At 52.7% G+C, this 21395-nt stretch overlaps 3 protein-coding genes across 3 annotated transcripts; all 3 read right to left on the bottom strand.

Annotated features, from left to right (window-relative positions):
* Positions 1–1916: 1916 nt before the first annotated feature.
* LOC309405750 (acyl-coenzyme A thioesterase 5-like) lies at positions 1917–6497 on the bottom strand. Its single transcript, XM_082000612.1, has 3 exons — positions 5881–6497; positions 3176–3378; positions 1917–2577 (listed from the first exon to the last, which is right to left on the bottom strand). The coding sequence occupies exons 1-3, from the start codon at positions 6488–6490 to the stop codon at positions 1972–1974; spliced, it is 1419 nt and encodes a 472-aa protein (XP_081856738.1). The 5' UTR covers positions 6491–6497; the 3' UTR covers positions 1917–1971.
* Positions 6498–8774: 2277 nt separating this feature from the next.
* On the bottom strand, positions 8775–17272 carry LOC309405384 (acyl-coenzyme A thioesterase 1-like; the record flags this gene model as incomplete). Its single annotated transcript, XM_082000154.1, is given in 5 exon segments — positions 8775–9435; positions 10432–10587; positions 10593–10628; positions 15160–15226; positions 17142–17272. Coding segments are annotated over 5 exon segments (996 nt in total). The 3' UTR covers positions 8775–8829.
* Positions 17273–18682: 1410 nt separating this feature from the next.
* Positions 18683–20575, bottom strand: RIOX1 (ribosomal oxygenase 1; the record flags this gene model as incomplete). The annotated part of the gene is made up of 1 exon (XM_082000153.1): positions 18683–20575. The coding sequence occupies exon 1, from the start codon at positions 20465–20467 to the stop codon at positions 18683–18685; it is 1785 nt and encodes a 594-aa protein (XP_081856279.1). The 5' UTR covers positions 20468–20575.
* Positions 20576–21395: the final 820 nt, after the last annotated feature.

Below are 21395 nucleotides of genomic sequence, written 5' to 3'. Positions count from 1 at the left end.
CCGCCTGCCTGCTCCCCTGCCTTCCCTCCCCTGCCTTCCCTCCGCTGCCTGGCTATGGGAGGGGTCTCTGCCAAACGCCCTGTGCTCCGAGGCCCGTCTTGGCCCTGGGGAGGTCCTTCTCGGTGTCCCGCCGAGCTCCCCAGGGCCGGGCTGTGGCTGTGGGCGGGGGCCCGTGCGGGGCGGGGCGAGCAGAGGTGTTGACGAGTCACCGAGCAGAATCGCAGTCGGGGTTCACTGTCGGGAGACGGAGAGGGAAGGGCTTGTACGCGACCGACCGCACGGAGATGGGGCAGCCCGCGCGGCGCAGGGGCTCCTGGCGAGGGATGGGAGCCAGGCCCAGCTCCAGCTGAGGCGGGGAGACGCCAAACCAGCGGCAGCCCGGCATTACTTCATGTCTTCTTGGCGCCGCTTTCTCCTTGTCCGTTCCCCCAAGGCCTGGGCAAGGCGGGTTCTGTCTCCACCAGGCCTTGCCCAGCCCTGGCACCTGCACAGCCATATGAATCGGGAAGGATGGTCAGGGATGCAGGAGGGATGAGGGAAGGGCGCTGTCACAGACTCTTAGGCATCTCAGGAAACGCCTGGCTCTTTCAGTAACGGATTGTGCAAGAGTTTAAGGCAGCCACTCAGTCTGTCTTACCCAGAGCTGGATCTTTTTCTCCAAAGGGAACTGCAAAGGGAGAGCTGCTTCCTCAGGCTCCCTAACTCCTCCTGGGAGATGCAGACAGGGGTGCGTGTTTCTCAAAGCTCCCCATGTCTGACTTGGTGGTGTGAAGCAAGTGGAAACATCTGAGGGAATCCTCAGCATTATCCTATTTTGAAATACTAAGTGGTCAGAGGTATTTGGCAGAGTCTCAGCAGCCTTTTGTTCCCCATGGATTTGCCCCATCTCTCTTAACAGGTGAGGTGCTTTTTCATGTAGCATTTGGGTACGTTGTCTGGTGTCTAGCCCTGAATGTGTGGCAACTTCTCCTGTTGTTGAGAACAATAGTCCTTGGCTTGCAGTTCTGGGTTTGAAGACCAGCTTGACCATATGCTGGAGTAGATGCTAAGGGAAAGGGCCCTGAAGGCTTAAGTAACACTCCTCCACATTTGGTGCCATAAGAGCACTGGAAGAGTGAAGGAAAGTGGGCTACGTGTGTCAGCCTTCTCTGGTTTCTCCCCACCTGGGCAGCCCTTGCTCCCAAGCTCCTGCAACTTCCACCCTGGGATGAGAGAGTGATCAAGATGCAAAGATCCCTGCTTCTAACCAAAGCAGAGCAAATGACTCCATGGCTTTCAAGTCTCAGGCTCTCTTTATTACGATTCTCACCATAATAACAAAGCTGAAAAACTTCCACATCACGTGGGAGAAGATCACAATGGCTGTAAGCTCAGTAGAATGGCTTTTTGCATGACATCTTGGGGCCAGAAGTAGCCACGAGCCAGAGCACTTCCTTCTGAAGGGAAGATGGAAAGAAGGCACAGAGGGCAAACAACATTTCCCAACGGTTAACCAGAGACACCCCGGCATCCTGGCTATAGCATCCATTCTTACATACTTCCAGCAGCACAGAGGTCAGAGACATTTCCATTTGTGGTGAGACATTCACCATAAGAGCGGTGAAATCCCTGCTCCAAAATTAGCATTTGAGAGGTGTTGCTTTAACGTATGAGCTGTGGATAGCATATGCGTGTAGAGACCACAGTGGTATGCAAAGTACCGTCGAGTAATGGAAGAATAGAAACCACCTGCAAAATGTAAGTGCGCATTTTGCAGGTGATCTATTTTATCAAGGGCTAATGCAAACCTATTTGCCCTTGCTTTACTAGAGACTTGAGCAAAAAGGTTCAGGGAACAACAGAAAAGGCAAACCCATTTCTTGTCTGAGTTACGGATGTGCAAAGTCATGGAAGATACTGTAGTTGAACTGGTACAGCCTGTGAACAGGGTTTGACCTGCTCAGTATGAAAGCATCAGTCAGGTTAGGTCATTTAAAGCTGTGTCTTTCTTGCACATGAGTTGTCATTTAAGTATTTGTTGAAAAAAGCCTGGATCTGTGGCCAAGCATGAGCCTGAGCTTTAGAATAAGCCCTGAGCTCCCCACCCAGGACTGCCCGCTTGTGAAAAACGGGGTGCTTTCCTATGGTGTACAGAGGGAAAAAGGGAGGGTCAATGCAGTGCCCCATTCCAGGGTAAGACAGAATCTGAAAATTTTCCTTCCCTTGAGCCTGCAAAAGCTTGCAGGCTTCAGTAGCATAATACTCAGATTCAATAACGTGATCATCCTGGCCCGCGATGAATAGTAGCTGTGCCTCAGCTTTCTCTAGTGGGATCAGGCTTCGGTTGCCAGGGGCTTGAAAGGGGTCAAAAAGCATGTCAGAACAATCAAGAATATTGGAATCAATGACCTTGAGCTGTTGTTCATTGATGGGCAAAGGGGGGATGGTTTTATCCTTGTAACAGAGAGGGATAACTGTATTGGCTACAGGGCCATTGAGGGAAGCAACAGCTGTGATGTTCTTCAGAAAGGCAGCCATGGCGAGAGACAGATCAGCTCCTTTGGAGTAACCGAGCAGGCCAACCCCTGGTCCCTTCACCTGGTGGACAGGAGGAAATCCCCATCAGTACCGACCTGAAAAACAGCAGCTAGTTCCTGGAGAGGGACATTGTATAGTGCTAAGAGTTTGCAAAACACTGTGAAGGAGGTGATGGCAATGATTAGTTTTTCTGCTGGACAAGTGCCAAGCATGCCCCCACCTTTCATAATCTTCCCTGGTATACTGACATCTGCCAAGAGGGGGAACAATTTCACCAATTTGAGGACAGACTGCAGGACACAGCTAAGAGTTATTGGTCTTAGACACTGGCAGATGCTTTTTAATTTTTCCTTTTGAGACTGTAGGAGGGCATTTGGTGGCAATTCATGAAGGCTTTCTCCTGCATAGCCTTCCCACCTAGTCATGTGTCAGCTGTCTCTTGTGAGATTGCGTTGTGATCTCCCTCCACTGCCCTTCCAGTGCATACCTGTTTGACCCTTCCTCTTTCCTAGAACTCAGACACCCAAACTGCTGGCAGATGGAGCCAGGTGAGCATTTCAGCAGCTTCCTCCAAAGATAACTCAGACAAAGTGACAGGCCCTTTGGAGAAGAAGCACTCCCAGAGGAACCCGGGGGGACATGGATGGTGCTCCTGTACCTGTGGGAGCTGCAGCATATAGTTCACCGCCTCTTCAAAATATTCCAGGTGGAGTTCAGTTGGCTCCTGGGGCAGATCCTCATATTGATAATAAGCCAGGGCCAGTGTGGCAAAGCCATGATTGGCCAGCAGGCTGGCTCTGTGCTCAAAAAGACCTCCTCCAAGTCCATGTATGTCGATGATCCCTGGAAAGGGGTCTTCTCCTGGAGCAGACATGACAAAGAGCAGTATTGCCTGAAATGACTCAATATTTCTCTGGTTTAGAACACATCAAACCAGGTACACAAGAGGAATTGCAGAGGAATGTTTTTTGGGGAAAGGACATGACCAGTCAGTCAGCTGTGCAGTGTCAGCAGCTGAAAAAAACCCTGAAGTGTGTTGCAGTGGAAGAAAGGCTCAGCAGCAGAACCTTTTGGTTAAGGTGCAAACCCCTATTTGCTTTAGGAATCAGCAGTATTTCTGCATTGTGTTTATGGCCAATGGGCAGAGATTGTTTGGTGAAGGTGTCTTGTCCCAACTTCTCTTTTCCCTGTAAGCAGCACTGTAATGATGACCACTTCACCTGGCACTGTAAAAATCCTCAAGATATCATGATTTTATAGATGTAATACTGTTAAACTAGGAACTGTAAGCATTTGTGTTTGTAGGGTGGCTTTTGAACATTTGGGATCCCTTGAAAAGTGATAAGTGGGATCTACCCAACCAGCACTTCATCTCTTTAAGGATTTTGTCTCTGACTGTGATTGGTATCAAATTCGGCATAGGATGCGATGGGTATCTCACTGGGTGATTGGAAGATCATTGTTTGGATTTTCCCTTCTTGGCCCAGGGTCCTCTTTTCCTCATCCTGTGAAAATCCTATTCCTGTCCACCCAGTGCAAGGGAAGAGGGTGCTCTGCATGTTGCATTCCTACAGCCTGATGAGTTTTGGGACCGCAGGGCCCAGGGAAGCCCCACAGGCTCCAGGCCAGAGTAGGTGTCCCTGGCCATTTTGGGGAATGGCTAAGAGCCAGCTCACGCCTACTGATGGCTTCAGGAGAGCCACAGGCCTGAGTGTGCTCATGCCTCCCACTCTTCAGGGTGCCCTTCTGCCTTGCACCAGTGGCCTGTGCATCCTCAGAAAGGGCTGTAGGTGGAAGGTAGGAATGTGCTGCTGGGGATCATGGAGGAGAGGGAAGTGCACAGCATCTGCACACTCACTCTGCCTGGGACCGAGGAGAGCCTTTCTGTCCAAAGCAGTACGGTGCTCTTCCTTCTGCTGCTGTTTGCATGCAGGCAACAACACATCTACTGCCTCTCCATAGACTGTGAGCATTCAAAGCAGTGGCTGTGTACCCCACAGGCCAGGAGTGCCGTTGTCTGTGGCCCATGGCCCAGCTGAGTGTAGCAGGGCTCTGTGGGCTTGCACTGAACATGCACAGCAAAGGCGGTAACGCTGAATAAGGCTGTGGAGGTGCTCAGGGAAATTGGGACAGCACTATGGCAAAAGCCCTTTGAGCTCTCCACCTTTACATGGCCTTAGGTTGTTTGTTGAGGAGTATACAACTCCTGATTCTGAATGTAGAGATGTATGGTGTAGAGAGCCCTCCCAGGAACGGAAAATCATGATGGCGGTATCTCAGTGCAGGACAATTTGAGTGTAGTGGAATCATGGTGGCAAAACCCATCTCCAGCTGTGTAATAGAAATACTGACTACAGATCAAGCTTGCAGTCTTGCTAAGCTGAAGGGTGGCTGTGGGGGCAGCAGGATGACAATACACTCCTCCTATGCTGTGCCTAGGAAACAATTCCAAGTGTCAGGGAATGTGGCAAGGGCCTATAATTTTAAAACACACACAAAAGGAGCGGGTTGGGGGACACTGAGGAAATGCACCAGCATTTGGCTTACTTTAAGCACCTCAGCTCAGGGGAAGCAGGACATTTTGGGTACAAAATGTATGCAGGTGGCTTCTTCCATCTCCTGGTCAGCAGGTGGGGGTAGAGGTGAGGCAGGGGAGGGAACCCTGGCCTCGCCGTGGGTGGGATGCTGAGCCTGTGAAATCAGCCCTCCTGCACCCTGGACTCTGTCAGGGAAGTCTTTGTGCAGCTGCCCAGAAGATGCTGCAGCCTGGTGGTGTCTTGGGCAACTCTCACCCTTTAGAAAGATGCTCTGCACCTTTCCAGAGCAATTAAATGAGTGTCTTTTCCTGCTTGAAAGGTTTCAACCCTGTAAATGTTCTTGAGCCCCTCCTCTTCGCTTTTTCACAAACTGATGATGTCTACAGGAACCTCAACATGGTGGACTGTGTTCATCATATAGTTAGTTGCTACTGGGCTGGGGGAAGAGAGAGGATCACCCAAACCCTCCCAGTGAGGAGGACTGCCAAGGACTGGCACAGAGCCCCTCTCCACCGCTCTCTTCTGCAGCTTCCCATCTCCAGTGGCCCTGCTGGCATGCTCACTTCCACTTGCTGCGCATTTCTCCACATTTGTAACCTCAAGCTCTGGGCAAGAAGGGTTATTCCTCTGCCTGCTTCCACAACCGTGTCCTGGCACCTGCATGGCCAGGTGAATTGGGAACGATGGTCAGGCTGGTTGGTGGTGCAGGAGGGAGGGAGGGAAGGACAGGAGCTTTCACGAACTCCTGCTTACAGAGGTCATGGAACAGCTTGCACTGACAAAACACAGGTTTAGGGAAAACAGGATGGCTGCAGCCAGTACTCACCAGGGGGCAGGAAAAGCGTCGCCCGGATCCTCCCCTCTCGCACCGGGACCCGCCGCACCCCGTCCTGCAGGAACGCCCGCTCGTGCTGCACCTGGGCTAGAAGCCGCCCAGGGGCCTCCCCGTGGCCCTCAAACACCTCCAGCTGCAGGAGGAAGGGGCTCTGCACATCCTTCTTCACCATGTACCAGAAAGGCTTCTGGGGCTGCAAAGCCCAGAGCAGCCCCATGGGCTCCAGGCCAGAGAAGCTGCCTCCCGGCAGTGCGGGGCAGCGGGCAAGGTCCAGCTCCCCGTCGTCCCCCGCCTGGTAGCGGGCGCAGGCCTGGAAAAGCTCGCCCGTCTCGTCCCGCAAGGATGTCCGCAGCGTGACCTGCTGCCGCGGGCCGAGGCCCTGCACGGCGATGGCCAGCGGCTCGTCGAAGAGGCTGCGGGCGGCAGGCGAGAGGCGAATGCAAGGGGTGATGGAGGAGAGGCTGCGGGCAAGGGCCGTCCCAGGGGTCCATGTGGGGCTGCGGCGCTGTGGGGCTGCAGGTGTGGGGCTGGGCCAGGCCAGCTGCTTCTGCCAGCCATGGGAGCTCACCCGGCACAGGGAGCGGGCAGTGACCTGCCACATGGCTCCTGGGTTGCTCTCTTCACTGTGTCTGCATTCAGGCTGAGGCTTCTTCTACAAGTACAGCTTCCCACACACAGGTGAGGGGAGGGGAATTGGGGCAGGAGCTGTGTGGGCCCACACCATGCTGGGAGATGTCAAGGCTGCCTGGATCCACCACTGCAGCCCTGTCAGCACCCACGGCAGGGCGGGATTGGCGCAGCCAGTCCCCTGGCATTGCAGGAGCATTTCCAAAGGGCGGCAGCTCTGCCCAGACACTTGTTGACAAGTAGTGTGCTTATCTGCTGTGGTGGCAGTTCTCCAAACCAGGCCTGCTGGTTACTATACTTGCAGGACTGGACCCAGGCACAGGTGCAGCTGCAGTCTTCCTCCCCGGGGTTCTCTCACAGGCTCTGTCTTTCCTCTCCCAAATTCAGGCAAGCTGCAGGTTCCCTTTGGAAAAGCTTACCACTTCTGCTGCATGCAGACCTGCAGGCAATTGGCACCACAGTCTGGGAGCATTTTGGCAGCTTGCTCCTGCCACCCCCACGGACTGCTGCCCCTGGAAAGGCCACCCCGTGACATGATCGTGAACCCAACAGGGCACTGTCATGTGTGACCAGGGCAGGCATGGGGACAGTGGTAGGGCAGCATGGCAGGGTCTGACACAGAGTTCCTCTCCACTCCCCTCTGCCCCAGCTCCTGTCCCATCCCAAGGCATGTGGAGAGAGTTCTCCTGCAGCAGCAGGAACTGCCAGGAGGAGTCGCAGGGGGACCCTGTACTCAGCCTTTGGTGTGGGGCTCCAGCCAGAGCAACGGGGCAGGAAGGGAGCATGTTCAGGACTCAGGCCCTACCTTCCCCCTGTGGGAAGCTGTTCTGCAGAAGCTCATATGGGACGGGAGGCCACCACGCTCAGCGGGGGCATCCCAAGAGCGGCTGGCACCACCCTCACTGGTGTGAGTGCATGGGGCCGTGGCCTGGGAGCATCTCAGGGCAGAGACAGCCCCATGAGTCAGGCACCACTCTCCTGGCATCTCCTGGGACTTTGCAGTCTTGCACCTCTCACCCGATGACAGCAGCTGGCATGGCCACAATCTGCTGTAAGGCTCCCGTCCCTCTCTCCCTCCTGCTCTGCCACCTGCTCTTGCCCATGCCCAGACTCTCCCCGTGCTAGGGCAGGCCCGCAGGTGTCAACCAGCACTGCTGATAACATCCATTACAAAACCTGCCAGGCAGGGAAAGGCTGCGGTTCCCCAGTGAGGTTGCCTAGGTGCAGAGAACAGGACAGGGCTGAGAGGCAGCTGCCAGCTCCGAGGTCTGCCCCGGTGTGCCAGGCTGGCCGGGAGGACACCCACAGCCTGGAGACACCCAGAATAGCTGGTTCAGCAGGGCAGTGGGAGATGGCATCCATGAGGGAGGTGGCAGCCTTCCAGGACCCACAGGGATGATGGCCCCTGGCAGACTGGACGAGGACAAAGCAGTTGGGGGTGGCAGTTTGTCACATGCTGGTGTCTTGGAGTGAGTGTGGCTGCTCTGCTGAGGCGGGGCAGGAGGCCCTCAGGGCCTTTCTATGCAAAGGGTCCCTGCTCCACTCTGGGATGAGAGAGTGGTCGAGATACAAAGATGCCTCCTTCTAACCAAAGCACAGCAAATGACTCCATGGCTTTCAGGTCTCAGGCTCTCTTTATTACGATTCTCACCATAATAACAAAGCTGAAAAACTTCCACATCACGTGGGAGAAGATCACAATGGCTGTAAGCTCAGTAGAATGGCTTTTTGCATGACATCTTGGGGCGAGAAGTAGCCACGAGCCAGAGCACTTCCTTCTGAAGGGAAGATGGAAAGAAGGCACAGAGGGCAAACAACATTTCCCAACGGTTAACCAGAGACACCCCGGCATCCTGGCTATAGCATCCATTCTTACATACTTCCAGCAGCACAGAGGTCAGAGACATTTCCATTTGTGGTGAGACATTCACCATAAGAGCGGTGAAATCCCTGCTCCAAAATTAGCATTTGAGAGGTGTTGCTTTAACGTATGAGCTGTGGATAGCATATGCGTGTAGAGACCACAGTGGTATGCAAAGTACCGTCGAGTAATGGAAGAATAGAAACCACCTGCAAAATGTAAGTGCGCATTTTGCAGGTGATCTATTTTATCAAGGGCTAATGCAAACCTATTTGCCCTTGCTTTACTAGAGACTTGAGCAAAAAGGTTCAGGGAACAACAGAAAAGGCAAACCCATTTCTTGTCTGAGTTACGGATGTGCAAAGTCATGGAAGATACTGTAGTTGAACTGGTACAGCCTGTGAACAGGGTTTGACCTGCTCAGTATGAAAGCATCAGTCAGGTTAGGTCATTTAAAGCTGTGTCTTTCTTGCACATGAGTTGTCATTTAAGTATTTGTTGAAAAAAGCCTGGATCTGTGGCCAAGCATGAGCCTGAGCTTTAGAATAAGCCCTGAGCTCCCCACCCAGGACTGCCCGCTTGTGAAAAACGGGGTGCTTTCCTATGGTGTACAGAGGGAAAAAGGGAGGGTCAATGCAGTGCCCCATTCCAGGGTAAGACAGAATCTGAAAATTTTCCTTCCCTTGAGCCTGCAAAAGCTTGCAGGCTTCAGTAGCATAATACTCAGATTCAATAACGTGATCATCCTGGCCCGCGATGAATAGTAGCTGTGCCTCAGCTTTCTCTAGTGGGATCAGGCTTCGGTTGCCAGGGGCTTGAAAGGGGTCAAAAAGCATGTCAGAACAATCAAGAATATTGGAATCAATGACCTTGAGCTGTTGTTCATTGATGGGCAAAGGGGGGATGGTTTTATCCTTGTAACAGAGAGGGATAACTGTATTGGCTACAGGGCCATTGAGGGAAGCAACAGCTGTGATGTTCTTCAGAAAGGCAGCCATGGCGAGAGACAGATCAGCTCCTTTGGAGTAACCGAGCAGGCCAACCCCTGGTCCCTTCACCTGGTGGACAGGAGGAAATCCCCATCAGTACCGACCTGAAAAACAGCAGCTAGTTCCTGGAGAGGGACATTGTATATTGCTAAGACTTTGCAAAGCACTGTGAAGGAGGTGATGGCAATGATTAAACTAATCATTCTTCTGGACAAGTGCCAAACAGCTCCTACACACAAAATTCTTCCAATCCCATGAAAATTGTTCCCTTGTGCTATGATGACAGCCACGAGAGAGCAAGCACAATGATACCATTTGAGCGCAGGTTGCAGGAGAAAAGTAAGACTATTCAGTTCTAGTGTGGAAAGGTTTTGGCAGTGGGGAGCTATAAGGATGGCCTCTGTGAGGAGAGACCAGGGGCTGCCCCCATGTCAGACAGAGACAGTTTCAGCCAGCTCCAAAAAGTACCTGACACCACCCAGAGATGTAGGGAGGGAGGTGTTTTTGGTTTTGTTCTTATTTGTCAGAATGCTATTCTGTTATTAACTGGCAATAAATTGGTGAGTTACCTCATCTTGACCCATGAGATTCCTCATCTTAGTTTCTCCACCTGTCCTGTTGAGGAAGGAGAGTGAGAGAGTGGCTTGGTGGGTATCTGACAGCCAGCCAAGGTCAACCCACCAGAACTAGATATTGGCGAATGCTTTTTACATTATATTTTTTTGACTAAGAGTTCATATGGGGGCATGTGGTGACAATTCATGAAGGTTGGTTCGAAAAATGCATGTGTCTCTCCTCCACAACCTCCCCACCTTTTATGTCTCAGACACCATCTCTGTCACTCCAGATGATGGTATCTGAATGGTACTCATCTTCTGCTCTTCCAGTGCATACTTGTTTGACCCTTCCTCTTTCCTAGAACTCAGACACCCAAACTGCTGGCAGATGGAGCCAGGTGAGCATTTCAGCAGCTTCCTCCAAAGATAACTCAGACAAAGTGACAGGCCCTTTGGAGAGGAAGCACTCCCAGGGGAACCCGGGGGGACATGGATGGTGCTCCTGTACCTGTGGGAGCTGCAGCATATAGTTCACCGCCTCTTCAAAATGTTCCAGGTGGAGTTCAGTTGGCTCCTGGGGCAGATCCTCATATTGATAATAAGCCAGGGCCAGTGTGGCAAAGCCATGATTGGCCAGCAGGCTGGCTCTGTGCTCAAAAAGACCTCAAAAAGTCTGTGTATGACGATGATCCCTGGAAAGGGGAACTGTTAAATTACTGCAAATTAACTGGCAAGACACTGAACGGCAGAAAGACAGATACCACCAACGTACGATGAAAGTCTATCTTAGTGCTAATAATTGGCAATTATTTCAGCATTTTGTTTAAGGTCCACTGGCAGAGATGATCTGTGTGGTGACTTTCCTCAGTTTCCCCTCTCACTCCCAGACCAGCCCTTGACAACCACTTGGCTCATTTCAGTTCCTAGCAGATGTCTGAGGCAACCCTTATAATGTGCTTTGGAAGGGAGAAGAGGAGCCACAGGGAGAGGTAAGATGAAGCCTCTAAAAAGTTCAGCTCAGATACTTGGGATTTGCTTTAAGTTTCACTCTACTGTTCTGCAAATTAAAGGAGCCTTGAAGGAGTTTAGGAAGAGCCTGTGCATGTCCAGATCACCATTTCTACTGCTAAAATGAGGGAAAGGATGAGCATCCATCAGTTTGCAGACATAAAATAGCCAGAATACGAGTGTGAGATGTGCTGCCCTCTGCAAGTGAAGGATCTACAATCCTTCTCCTTTGCAGAAAAACTTTGATAGGTGCATTGATAACCACATTGTTCATCCCTACAGAGCACATCCTCAGCACAGTAGAAGAAGTAGCATCAGGCTTTGAGCTGGACATAGCATTAAACTAATGACTGTTGTTCTAAAAGTAGCCCCTGCAGAAGTCAGACCATGGTACAAACATGCTATATACAAGAAATGCAAAAAGCATCCAGTTACAGAGCAAAAGCATAAGGACATAAATCCCCCTGTCCTCCAGAAGTTTAAGAAGACAAAATTAACTGATATTAAAACAGAATGGTCTTCAAGAACTTCAGTAACAAACAAAGTAAGTTTGAGTTTGGGTTTGAGAACCATGGAACACCTATTGGTATAATCCCAGCATCGCCTGAATCAGAAAGTGTAGAGATGACAGTGCAGGCAGTACTACCAGAAATGGAACATCATGAGTGGGACACCTCAATGCAGGACAACTCCAGTGTGGTGAAATCACAGTGCAGAAACTAAACTCTGGGTAAAACTGTGTAAAGAAGATGCTGACTATGGCTGGAGCTACACCTGAAGCTCCCACTTGTTCCCAGCCCAGAGGCCTGCAGCCAGCTCCATGTGAGGTCAGCGGCAGGCATGGGGACAGTCATGGGGCATCATGGTAAGGTCTGGCACAGAGCCCCTCTCCAGTCCCCTCTGCCCCAGCTCCTTCAGACCCCTGCTCCAGAGGACCAGTGAGGGAGCATGCTTGGGGCTTGGGTCCCACATACCACCTATGGGAAGATGTTCTGCAGAAGCTCATATGGGACGGGAGGCCACCACGCTCAGCGGGGGCATCCCAAGAGGGGCTGGCACCACCCTGCACTGGTGTGAGTGCATGAGGCCGTGGCCTGGGAGCATCTCAGGGCAGAGACAGCCCGGTGAGTTGGGCACCACTCTCCTGGCATCTCCTGGGACCATCTCAGGGCAGAGACAGCCCGGTGAGTTGGGCACCACTCTCCTGGCATCTCCTGGGACTTGCAGTCTTGCACCTCTCGCCCGATGATGGCAGCTGGCATGGCTACAGGGTGCCCCAAGGCTCCCGCCCCTCCCTCCCTCCTGCTCTTCCACCTGCACTTCTTGCCCACGCCCAGACAGACTCCTTACCCACACGAGGGCAGGTCCATGGGCTTTGGCTGGGCTGGTTGGGAGTGTGAATTACAAAATATCCTGGGTAGGGAAGGGCCTGGGAGTTTCATTTGCCACTAATTCTCTTTTATCAGCTCTGATCTCTTCTATAAATTTTGCAACCCAAGCACAAAGCAGCAGGTATACATCCTTTGAGAGAGATTGCAGAACAGCTTCTTGGATGGCCAGGCCATATTGGGGCCAGAAGTGGAAGTTAACCAGCTAGAGCACATCCTTCCAGAGCAGAGGTGAACCCAAGGCACAGAAGACACAGCTCTTGTGGAGAGAAGATCTCTCTCACAGCAGCCTGACAGCTCTTAACCGGAGACACCAGCACCACTACTTTTTCTAACACACCATATTGCACAGTTTCTGCAGTTCAGCAATCTGAGATGTTTCCATTTGTGATGAGAAGTTCACTGTAAATGTGGTGAGATCTCTGCACCGAAAGGTGCATGTGGTGGAAGTTGCTTTAAAGCGCGGGCTGAAGATGGTATACACAACAGGAGACCACAGTTATATGGAGAGTACAGATTTATTTATGAGCAGGACCTCATACCTACCCCATTCCCTGGTGGGGCAGACAGGCTCTGGCTGCTTGGTGAGTCTCAGTGCTCTGTAGTGGGGTGTCCTCCTTAAAGCAGCTGGTCCTTCCCCGTGCCCTCCCACACACTGGCAGCGAGACTGCAGCTGAGGGGCACTCGCTGTGCTAGGAGATGTCAAGGCTGCCTGGAGCCCTCGCTGCAGCCCTGGCAGCGTCTGCAGCTGGGCAGGCTCAGCACAGCCAGTCCCCTGGCACCCCAGGAAGCATCTCCAAGGTCCCAGTTCTGCCAGGCCTTGGTGGCCCATGGCTGCACAGGTTGTACCTGCCCACCCTGTGAGGCCAGCTGCCAAGGGGGCCAGTTCCCAAATGGCAAGTGCAAACACAGGGCAGGTTCTTGGGAGCAACTTGCTGCCAGGCCTGCTGCTTATCATCCTTGCAGGAATGGACCCAGAGTAAGGCACACCCGAAGCCCTATTCTTCTCTGTACCTGGGCTGCTCTCACAAGCCCTCCCTTTCCTGAAGCCAGCCAAGCCGCAGGCTCCCTTCAGAAAAAGTTGCCCCTCTGCTGCATGCAGACCTGGAGGAAATTGTCCCCACAGACTGGGAGCACTTTGGAATGTACTGATTCCACTGGACAGCCCAGAGAGCTCACCCAGGGGACATGATCCCACCTGCAGCAGAGCATCACCATCCTGGAGGCAGTGGTGTGCTGTAGGAGAGGGAAGCTCCCACTTGTTCCCAGCCCAGAGGCCTGCAGCCAGCTCCATGTGAGGCCAGTGGCAGGCATGGGGACAGTCATGGGGCATCATGGTAAGGTCTGGCACAGAGCCCCTCTCCAGTCCCCTCTGCCCCAGCTCCTTCAGACCTCTGCTCCAGAGGACCAGTGAGGGAGCATGTTTGGGGCTTGGGTCCCACATACCCCCTATGGGAAGATGTTCTGCAGAAGCTCATATGGGACGGGAGGCCACCACGCTCAGCGGGGGCATCCCAAGAGGGGCTGGCACCACCCTGCACTGGTGTGAGTGCATGAGGCCGTGGCCTGGGAGCATCTCAGGGCAGAGACAGCCCGGTGAGTTGGGCACCACTCTCCTGGCATCTCCTGGGACTTGCAGTCTTGCACCTCTCACCCGATGATGGCAGCTGGCATGGCTACAGGGTGCCCCAAGGCTCCCGCCCCTCCCTCCCTCCTGCTCTTCCACCTGCACTTCTTGCCCACGCCCAGACAGACTCCTTACCCACACGAGGGCAGGTCCATGGGCTTTGGCTGAGCTGGTTGGGAGTGTGAATTACAAAATATCCTGGGTAGGGAAGGGCCTGGGAGTTTCATTTGCCACTAATTCTCTTTTATCAGCTCTGATCTCTTCTATAAATTTTGCAACCCAAGCACAAAGCAGCAGGTATACATCCTTTGAGAGAGATTGCAGAACAGCTTCTTGGATGGCCAGGCCATATTGGGGCCAGAAGTGGAAGTTAACCAGCTAGAGCACATCCTTCCAGAGCAGAGGTGAACCCAAGGCACAGAAGACACAGCTCTTGTGGAGAGAAGATCTCTCTCACAGCAGCCTGACAGCTCTTAACCGGAGACACCAGCACCACTACTTTTTCTAACACACCATATTGCACAGTTTCTGCAGTTCAGCAATCTGAGATGTTTCCATTTGTGATGAGAAGTTTCCATTTGTGATGAGACCCAGAGGAAGGCGCACCCAAAGCCCCATACCTGGGCTTCTCTTCCCAAACTCGGTGAAGCTTCAGGCTTCGAAAAGGTTGCCCCCTTCCCTTAATTCAACATGTGGGGAATTGGTAACAGCAGTCTGGGTGTTTAAAAAAATACACTGAAGATCACCTACGTGCGGTGAATAGGGTGAATCCAGACACTTACCAGGAGATCTAAGTACTAGTACCTAGCACGAGGAATACTAAGGGTATACCCAGTCTTCTGACAGTCTGTCTGTTTGATCAAGAACTGATTCTGATATATCAGCCATCCCTTTCCTTCTGGCAGCCATCCTCAGGCCATTGATGAGATTGCTGTGTGGGGTTATCATGAGGGGTGAGGTCCAAGATGTGATGAGAGGAAAACTGCCCACAGGAAGTGCCTTGTGGCAGATAATGTATAATCACTTAGAGGAGCAGAGCTGTCTCACCCATAGATAGATTGCAATACAAGTGTATTCTTGCCCTGAGAATAGTTTTAGCTAGCCTTTGCATGAGACGTTTTCAGCTGGAATTCCAGGTGGATTTGCAAGCTGCATTTCCTGCCGTGGGAATGACAGCTCCACAGTTCCACTTACCTTCTGTGAACCTCTTTACCATCATGAGGTAATTCTGGAAGCCCATTTCTGACTGAACCGCTTTAGATCGCATGGAGATGCCATCTCTAGAGCAGGGAAACAGAAAACAAAGGGCAGCTGTGGGAATGATGAAAGTCTCCTCTTATTTCCCTGCTGAATATACCCAAGGAAGATGTTCCATATGTAAGAAGTAGAGAGAAGTAGAGAGAAGATTACAATGCCAGCTGTCCAGACTTGTTTTCCTCTCCAGTGCCAGATCCCCAGTGATGAAGTGTGACTTCAGAAGGTTTAATGAGCACTCTTGCAAGCATACATGTTATCAGTAGTCTCAAGGCTTGTGCATCTGCCGCGGTGGAGTAATGTAGGCTGGACACCAACCCTCAGGAAATCGGTGGGAGAAGCCTCTTCTTGGAGGCTGCTGATCTGTGTGAGTATGGGAAATTCTGACTGCTATGAAACATTATGAAATCAAGCAATTGCCCGTTTTCTCTTTATCAGCACCATTGCACTATAAAATCATCAGTATCTAAGAGGGGTACCTTTGAGTCCAATATTACAAAAAGCCATATATGTTGTAAATAGACACTCCAATTTAAGACACCTCAGAAATCAAGGGGATTGAGTGACCCATCTCTTCATACTTGATTACATACATACTAAGAAGGGAGAGACCATGAAAGCAATGTCTGTGTTGTTAACTTAATGCAAATGGCTCTTCTAAATTTTGCAAAAGATGCCATGTGCTTTTGACCGAGCTGCACAGGGTTTTCTTTGCTAGCCTTTGTCTGTAAAATAAGGGTAATCATAGTTTTTTACCTTGCCTTGGGTTGAAAATTGAAAAGTATTGACGCTTAAGAAATACAGAGCTCTTCAGTGCTGGAAGATGTTAGAGAAGGATGAAATATTGCTATCGCAAGTGTATTTGTAGCATTATTATTCCGTTATTATTATTATGAATTCAAACATGCATGGAAAATGCATTCCTATTTTTATACAGGGAACAAAGCATGAAGCAGATAAATTACTTTTTTATTCCAAAAGTGAGCGATCAGTTTGTCACTAGGTCTGAAATCCTCCAGCACAGTTAGGCATCTCACTATTTTTCTCAGTGGAAGTCAGCATAGTGCTCCTGAAGAGAAAGACCATTGTACCTCGGGCAGCTAGCGACCCACAGCAGCGTTAAGGCGAGCACGCCCAGGGCTGCGCTGTGCTGTACTGCGCATACCGCGTGGCCTTCAGGCCCGTGCTGTGCTGCACAGACCCGCTGGCCGAAGGAAGAACTCAGCCCGCTCTTCCTCAGACAGGAGCCCACAGGCAGCTCCCACCCAGCACCTGCGATTGTGCCGCCTGCACAGCCTTGCCTTTATCAAACGGTTCAGCAAGATGTTCTCATGCAAACATTGTTTCTGTTTGACTGTAGACATGATGAACAGAGCTTTTTCCTTACAGAAAAATCTTACAATACCTTGAAAGGCCAAAAGGTGAGAATCTCCGCTATGTGTGGGTCGAAGTCCTGTTACATGCTACGCTGCTTGGGGTTCCCAGCATCTAAAGGGTTGTAAGATTATCAATGCTATTCCCTTCGTAGAGCGTCAGCTCTAATAAACAGCATTTTTAATGACACATTACAGAATGCAAGTGCCTTTCTTACTGGGATCATAATGGACCAGCACCTCCTAGTGCAAAACATTTGGCACAGTCAACAGGTCTTAGTGAGAAATGCCTTTCTGGAGAAAGAGTAAAGAAACTCTGCCTGTCTGGCCCCACACGAATCCATAAGGCGTATTTGCAAGGTGTTTAGCCCAGGACGTTTCCCCATGGATTTAGAAACTGGGGAGGAATTATCAGAATGCCCCACCCCAGATGAAGTATTATGCTGTCTTCGAAAACAGGGGCCAGGAAAAGTTAAGGAGAATTTGTGCCATCTTTGGCTGTTACTAACATGCTTGGAACGGACATGGGGGTGCTTACAGCCAACACAGAAAGGCTTGCGTGAGCTACTGGTGCAGCTCTGCACCATGGCCCCCAGGCAGCAAGCTGCGGTGCAGGCACCTGCCACACAGCTGCCTGTGGTGCAAGTGCCTGTGGTTGTGGCCACCTGTGCCGCAAGCGTCCGCGGCGCAGGCAGCCATGGTACAGGTGCCTGTGGAGCAAGGTGGGTACCCGGAGCAGCCCAGGCAGGCCACCACCGAGGCACGAGCTATTTGCCAGGGGGATAAATGGTGGGACGAGGACCGCTTGATCTTCTGGTGACGCCAAGTAGACAGAAGGGTCAGAGGGTGAGCACGGCAACAGCATTTCCATCCAGCCACTAGTGATTCACAAAGCAAAGGGGCCCCCAGGAGCACCTCAGCATGCTCTTGTGGTGTGTGATTTCACACAGCCCGACTTTCAAGATTTAGCAAAAGCATATGGGCAAAAAGACGGGCAAAAGGCTGGCACACTCACTGTTGAAAGTATGGGACTTTGGAGGAGACAGTGTACACTGAAATCCCAAACAATTCAGAGTGCTTTGGTGCCATCTCACAAAACCCTGATGGCCCAGCAGCTCAGAGGAGCACAGGGTGATGCAGCCCCCTCCTTGTGGGTATGGCTTCAGGAAACTTTAAAGACAGAATATCCCTCACCTGCTGACTGGCATGATAAAACAGCATTGTGGAAAAGTCTATCTGAGGCTTGTCAGTGTTTACGGGAACTGGCCACATGGCCAGGTGGGTATTCATGTAACTTGTTAGGTCCTGATATGGAACGTTTTCAACCCAGCATGAAAACCCCCGTATTAAGAGGGTGCTCCATTTGCCTTGAAAGGGCCTATACTTTCCTTGCTGGGGGCTGCTGCGGGAAAACCAGTGGGGGAGGTTATTCTATCACTGACGCAGCTCACGATTATCAGATTGAAAAAGAGGCAGAGCCTGAAGCATTTCAAATGCAGCAGCTCACGCTTGCATGAGAACATCTTGCTGCGCCGTTCGATAAGGGCAAGGCCATCAGGTGGTGTAATCGCTGGCACCGAGTGGGAGCTGCCTGCGGGCTCTGCTTTTAGGAAGAGTTGGATGAGTTTTTCTTGTCGCCAAGGGATCTGTACAGCACAGCGCAGGCCGGAAGGCCATGCCGAATGTGCAGTGCAGCACAGCACAAGCACACAGAACAGTGACCATCACCAAATTTGCCTGTGAGTAATGACAGTACTTCCCGCAGTAGGGCAGGCTGCTTTAAAACCATGTAAACAGACAGATGATTTCCAGACTGCAAGAAAGTTCACTTGCTTCCTGAAATTACCCGAGGTGTAATAATACGGCTGGTGAAAGGAAAAAATAAAATAATTAATCAATTCCCTTCTCACTCAGCCATGGAGATTCACTCCTAGAGCAGACACCTGTTTCAATCAGAGCATTTGATTTCTCTACCCACATCAAAGCCCTTCTGCCCTGAGATAAGATGCTGCGATCTGGACTGCTGATTCGCACCTAGCGGGTATAACGCAAGAACAATACACAACACTTTCTAAACAAATGTATGTTTATTCTGTTAAAAAAAGTGAGTTATGCTTGCACTAGAGGCTTCTTTGTAGTCAGAATTCCCTTCTCAAACAGGAGCGTGGCTAGAGAAATCTTCTCCTCCAAGGTTTCACATGGCAGGGTCTCCACACTGACGTAGGTTGGATAGGAAGACAGGAGAAATTCGATACCGTCTGTATACTCGGGATCAATCTCAAGGAACTTTGGTTCTTCTTTGTGATACACTCTTGAGTTTTCTGTTGTGTAATACAGCATCACACTTGCTTCTTCATTACACAATCTAACGATGCCATGGCGGAGGAGACGTACTTCTGTGTCTTTTGTTATCAGTATATCGACATCACGGGGGCCTCTATCTTGCCACCGGGCTGGGAAGCCATACACACTCTGCGCCTTTTCACTCTGCGTAAGCACTGGGGGGAGACAGTCATGAAGAAACGACTTGGCTCTCTGATCCACCGCAGCATCGATGGGTGCATAGTCAATGAGTTTCTTTATCAGGCTCTGTACCTTCTCCATAAAGGCCGTTCGGCGGGTGTCAACTGCATCCGAGTTGGCGACTCCCATGTACCCCAGGTAGTCCATGGGAAGCCCTTGCCGATACTCCACATCCTCCTCCAGGGCCATCTGCAGGGCAGCCGGGAGAAGCTTCTCCAGGAGGTCCCCCCAGGAGTTCCTCTGGTAGGAGGACACTGTGATGTGGAGCGAGTGTGCATCAGGGAGACAGTTGCCCTGGTGGATAAAGCCGCGGGGGAAGTACAGCAGGTCCCCTGCCTCCAGCACCGTCTCCAGCACAGGCTGACTGAGCTCAGCCTGCGTGAGGTTTGCGCTGGAGAATTGGGGCAGCACCTCGGCATCCGTCCGGGGGCTGTAGACGCGCCAGCGCTTCTTCCCCTCCAGCTGCAGCACAAAGGCCTCGATGTCATCGTAGTGGGGGGCGAAGCCCTGTGTCCCAGGTGGTGTAAGGTATGTGTTGGCCCCCGCCATGCTGCCAAAGTGCTCCTGCAGGATGGAGAGGAATTGCCAGACGGTGGGGGAGAAGGTCTGGGGGCTGAGGAGCCGCAGGGAGCAGCCGTTCTGGTAGAAGTCCCAGACGACGGCGGGCAGGGCCCGGCCGGATGGGTTGTGCGTCTCCCGCACCCCCTCGGCATAGCTGGTCACGTCCAGGTGGGTCCCGAAGTGCACCTCGCCGCCTCGCAGAGCGGCGTCGAAGTCGGCCGTGGAGAAGAGCCCCGCGTAGTAGCCGGGGTCGCCCCGCCGCACCAGCAGCGGCTGCCGCTCCCAGTGCCGCCTCAGGAACTCCCCCGGCGCCACCGGCGCCACCAGCCACCGGAACAGCTCTGCCGCCCGCTGCCGGCTGTCCTCCAGCCGCCCCAGCCGCCGCAGCAGCCCCGCCACGCCGCCGGCCCCTCCCGCCGGCCGCGGGCCGCCCTGACGCTCCGCTTCGGGGCTGCCGGCCGGCGCCTCGGCCCGCCCCACGGCGGCGATCGGCGGGGGCTGCGGCGGGGTCTGCGGCTCCAGGCCCCCGCCTCCCGCCCCGCCGAGCCTCGGCTGCGCCTTGGCCCGCTCCACGTGGCTGGGGGGGGCGGCGGCGCTCGCCGGCGGCGGGGCCTCCGGTTGCGGGCCGCCGCTTCTCGCCCCGCCGCGCCTCGGCCGCGCTTTCGCCCGCTTGCCTCCCGCGGGCAGCGGCGTCCCGCGGCGGCGCCGCTCCAGACGCCCGGCCCCCGCTGCCCGGCGGTACACCGAGAGCGCCGAGAGCCGGCCCAGCCGCCGCCGCTGCTGCTGCTCCTCCGCGCCGCCCGCCGCCATGACCGCCCGCCCCGCCCCGCCGCTTCCGCCGGGGCGTTTGCGTGTGGGTGCAAGCCGGGAGCGTCCCGGAGACGGGCGTGCAGGGGAGCTGGGGCCCGCGTGGAAGGGCCGCACGTCTGCCCGCGGGGGGAGGTTTTACACGCGTGCTCGTGATGCTGTATAGAACGGAATGTCTTCCGTTTTGTCATCGTGTCCACTGCAAACAGACCAGGCTTATTTCCTTCCCCCGCCGCGAAAAAGGAAAGGTGAGGCGATTCCACCAGGCGCTAATGTCGATATATCTGCGCCCTGGCTGGAAAGCTTCGTTCTGTAAGTACGCTCTAAGCATATGCCGAGAAGATTTCTTCGGAAGGCCTACCATAGGGTATGCTTTTGGACAGCGTGCAATTACTTTGCAGCCTAATGAGGCGACATGAGGTAAGACCTATTTCATAAGGTTCTGTTGCTCAAGGACTAGAAATCCCAGTTAGAGGGAACCTAGTTCTAGTGTGCCACCCCTCCCCTTTCTTCTGCTTCTCGTGGAGATATCGGGTGAAACGCTGTGCCCTCCTGAAGGATCCCAAAGATGTCAGGTGAAAGGCTATGCCCTCCTGAAGGATCCCAAAACCCGAAAGGCTGTCGTGTCATGTTGTAGTTTGTTGGTGCGTTTTGGTTTGTTTTTTGCCAAATCCACTAACTGCCTAATAACCTGAGCAGACCTGTGTTCTTTCTCCATCTCTCTTCTAGGCCTGAAGCTTCGCAGAAGGACAGCTATCAGCTACTTGGGCTGCTCTGCGCTTCCAGAGGCTGTAGCTTCGGCATGGAAAGCTTTGCTGGAGGGTAGAGGACAGACCAGCAAGACTCAGCTCATGGCAAATGTGAAGAGCTATAGGGGTTTGTATGGTCAGACTGTGTTGCTGGTTTTCTGATCAAGAACAAGCTTCAGTAC

The sequence above is a fragment of the Phaethon aethereus genome (genome assembly GCF_964289735.1).
Source record: "Phaethon aethereus genome assembly, chromosome: 5".
In the NCBI taxonomy this organism is placed as follows: domain Eukaryota; kingdom Metazoa; phylum Chordata; class Aves; order Phaethontiformes; family Phaethontidae; genus Phaethon; species Phaethon aethereus.
The sequence above is the reverse complement of the archived record's forward strand: the minus strand, read 5'-3'. Positions and strand labels throughout refer to the sequence as shown.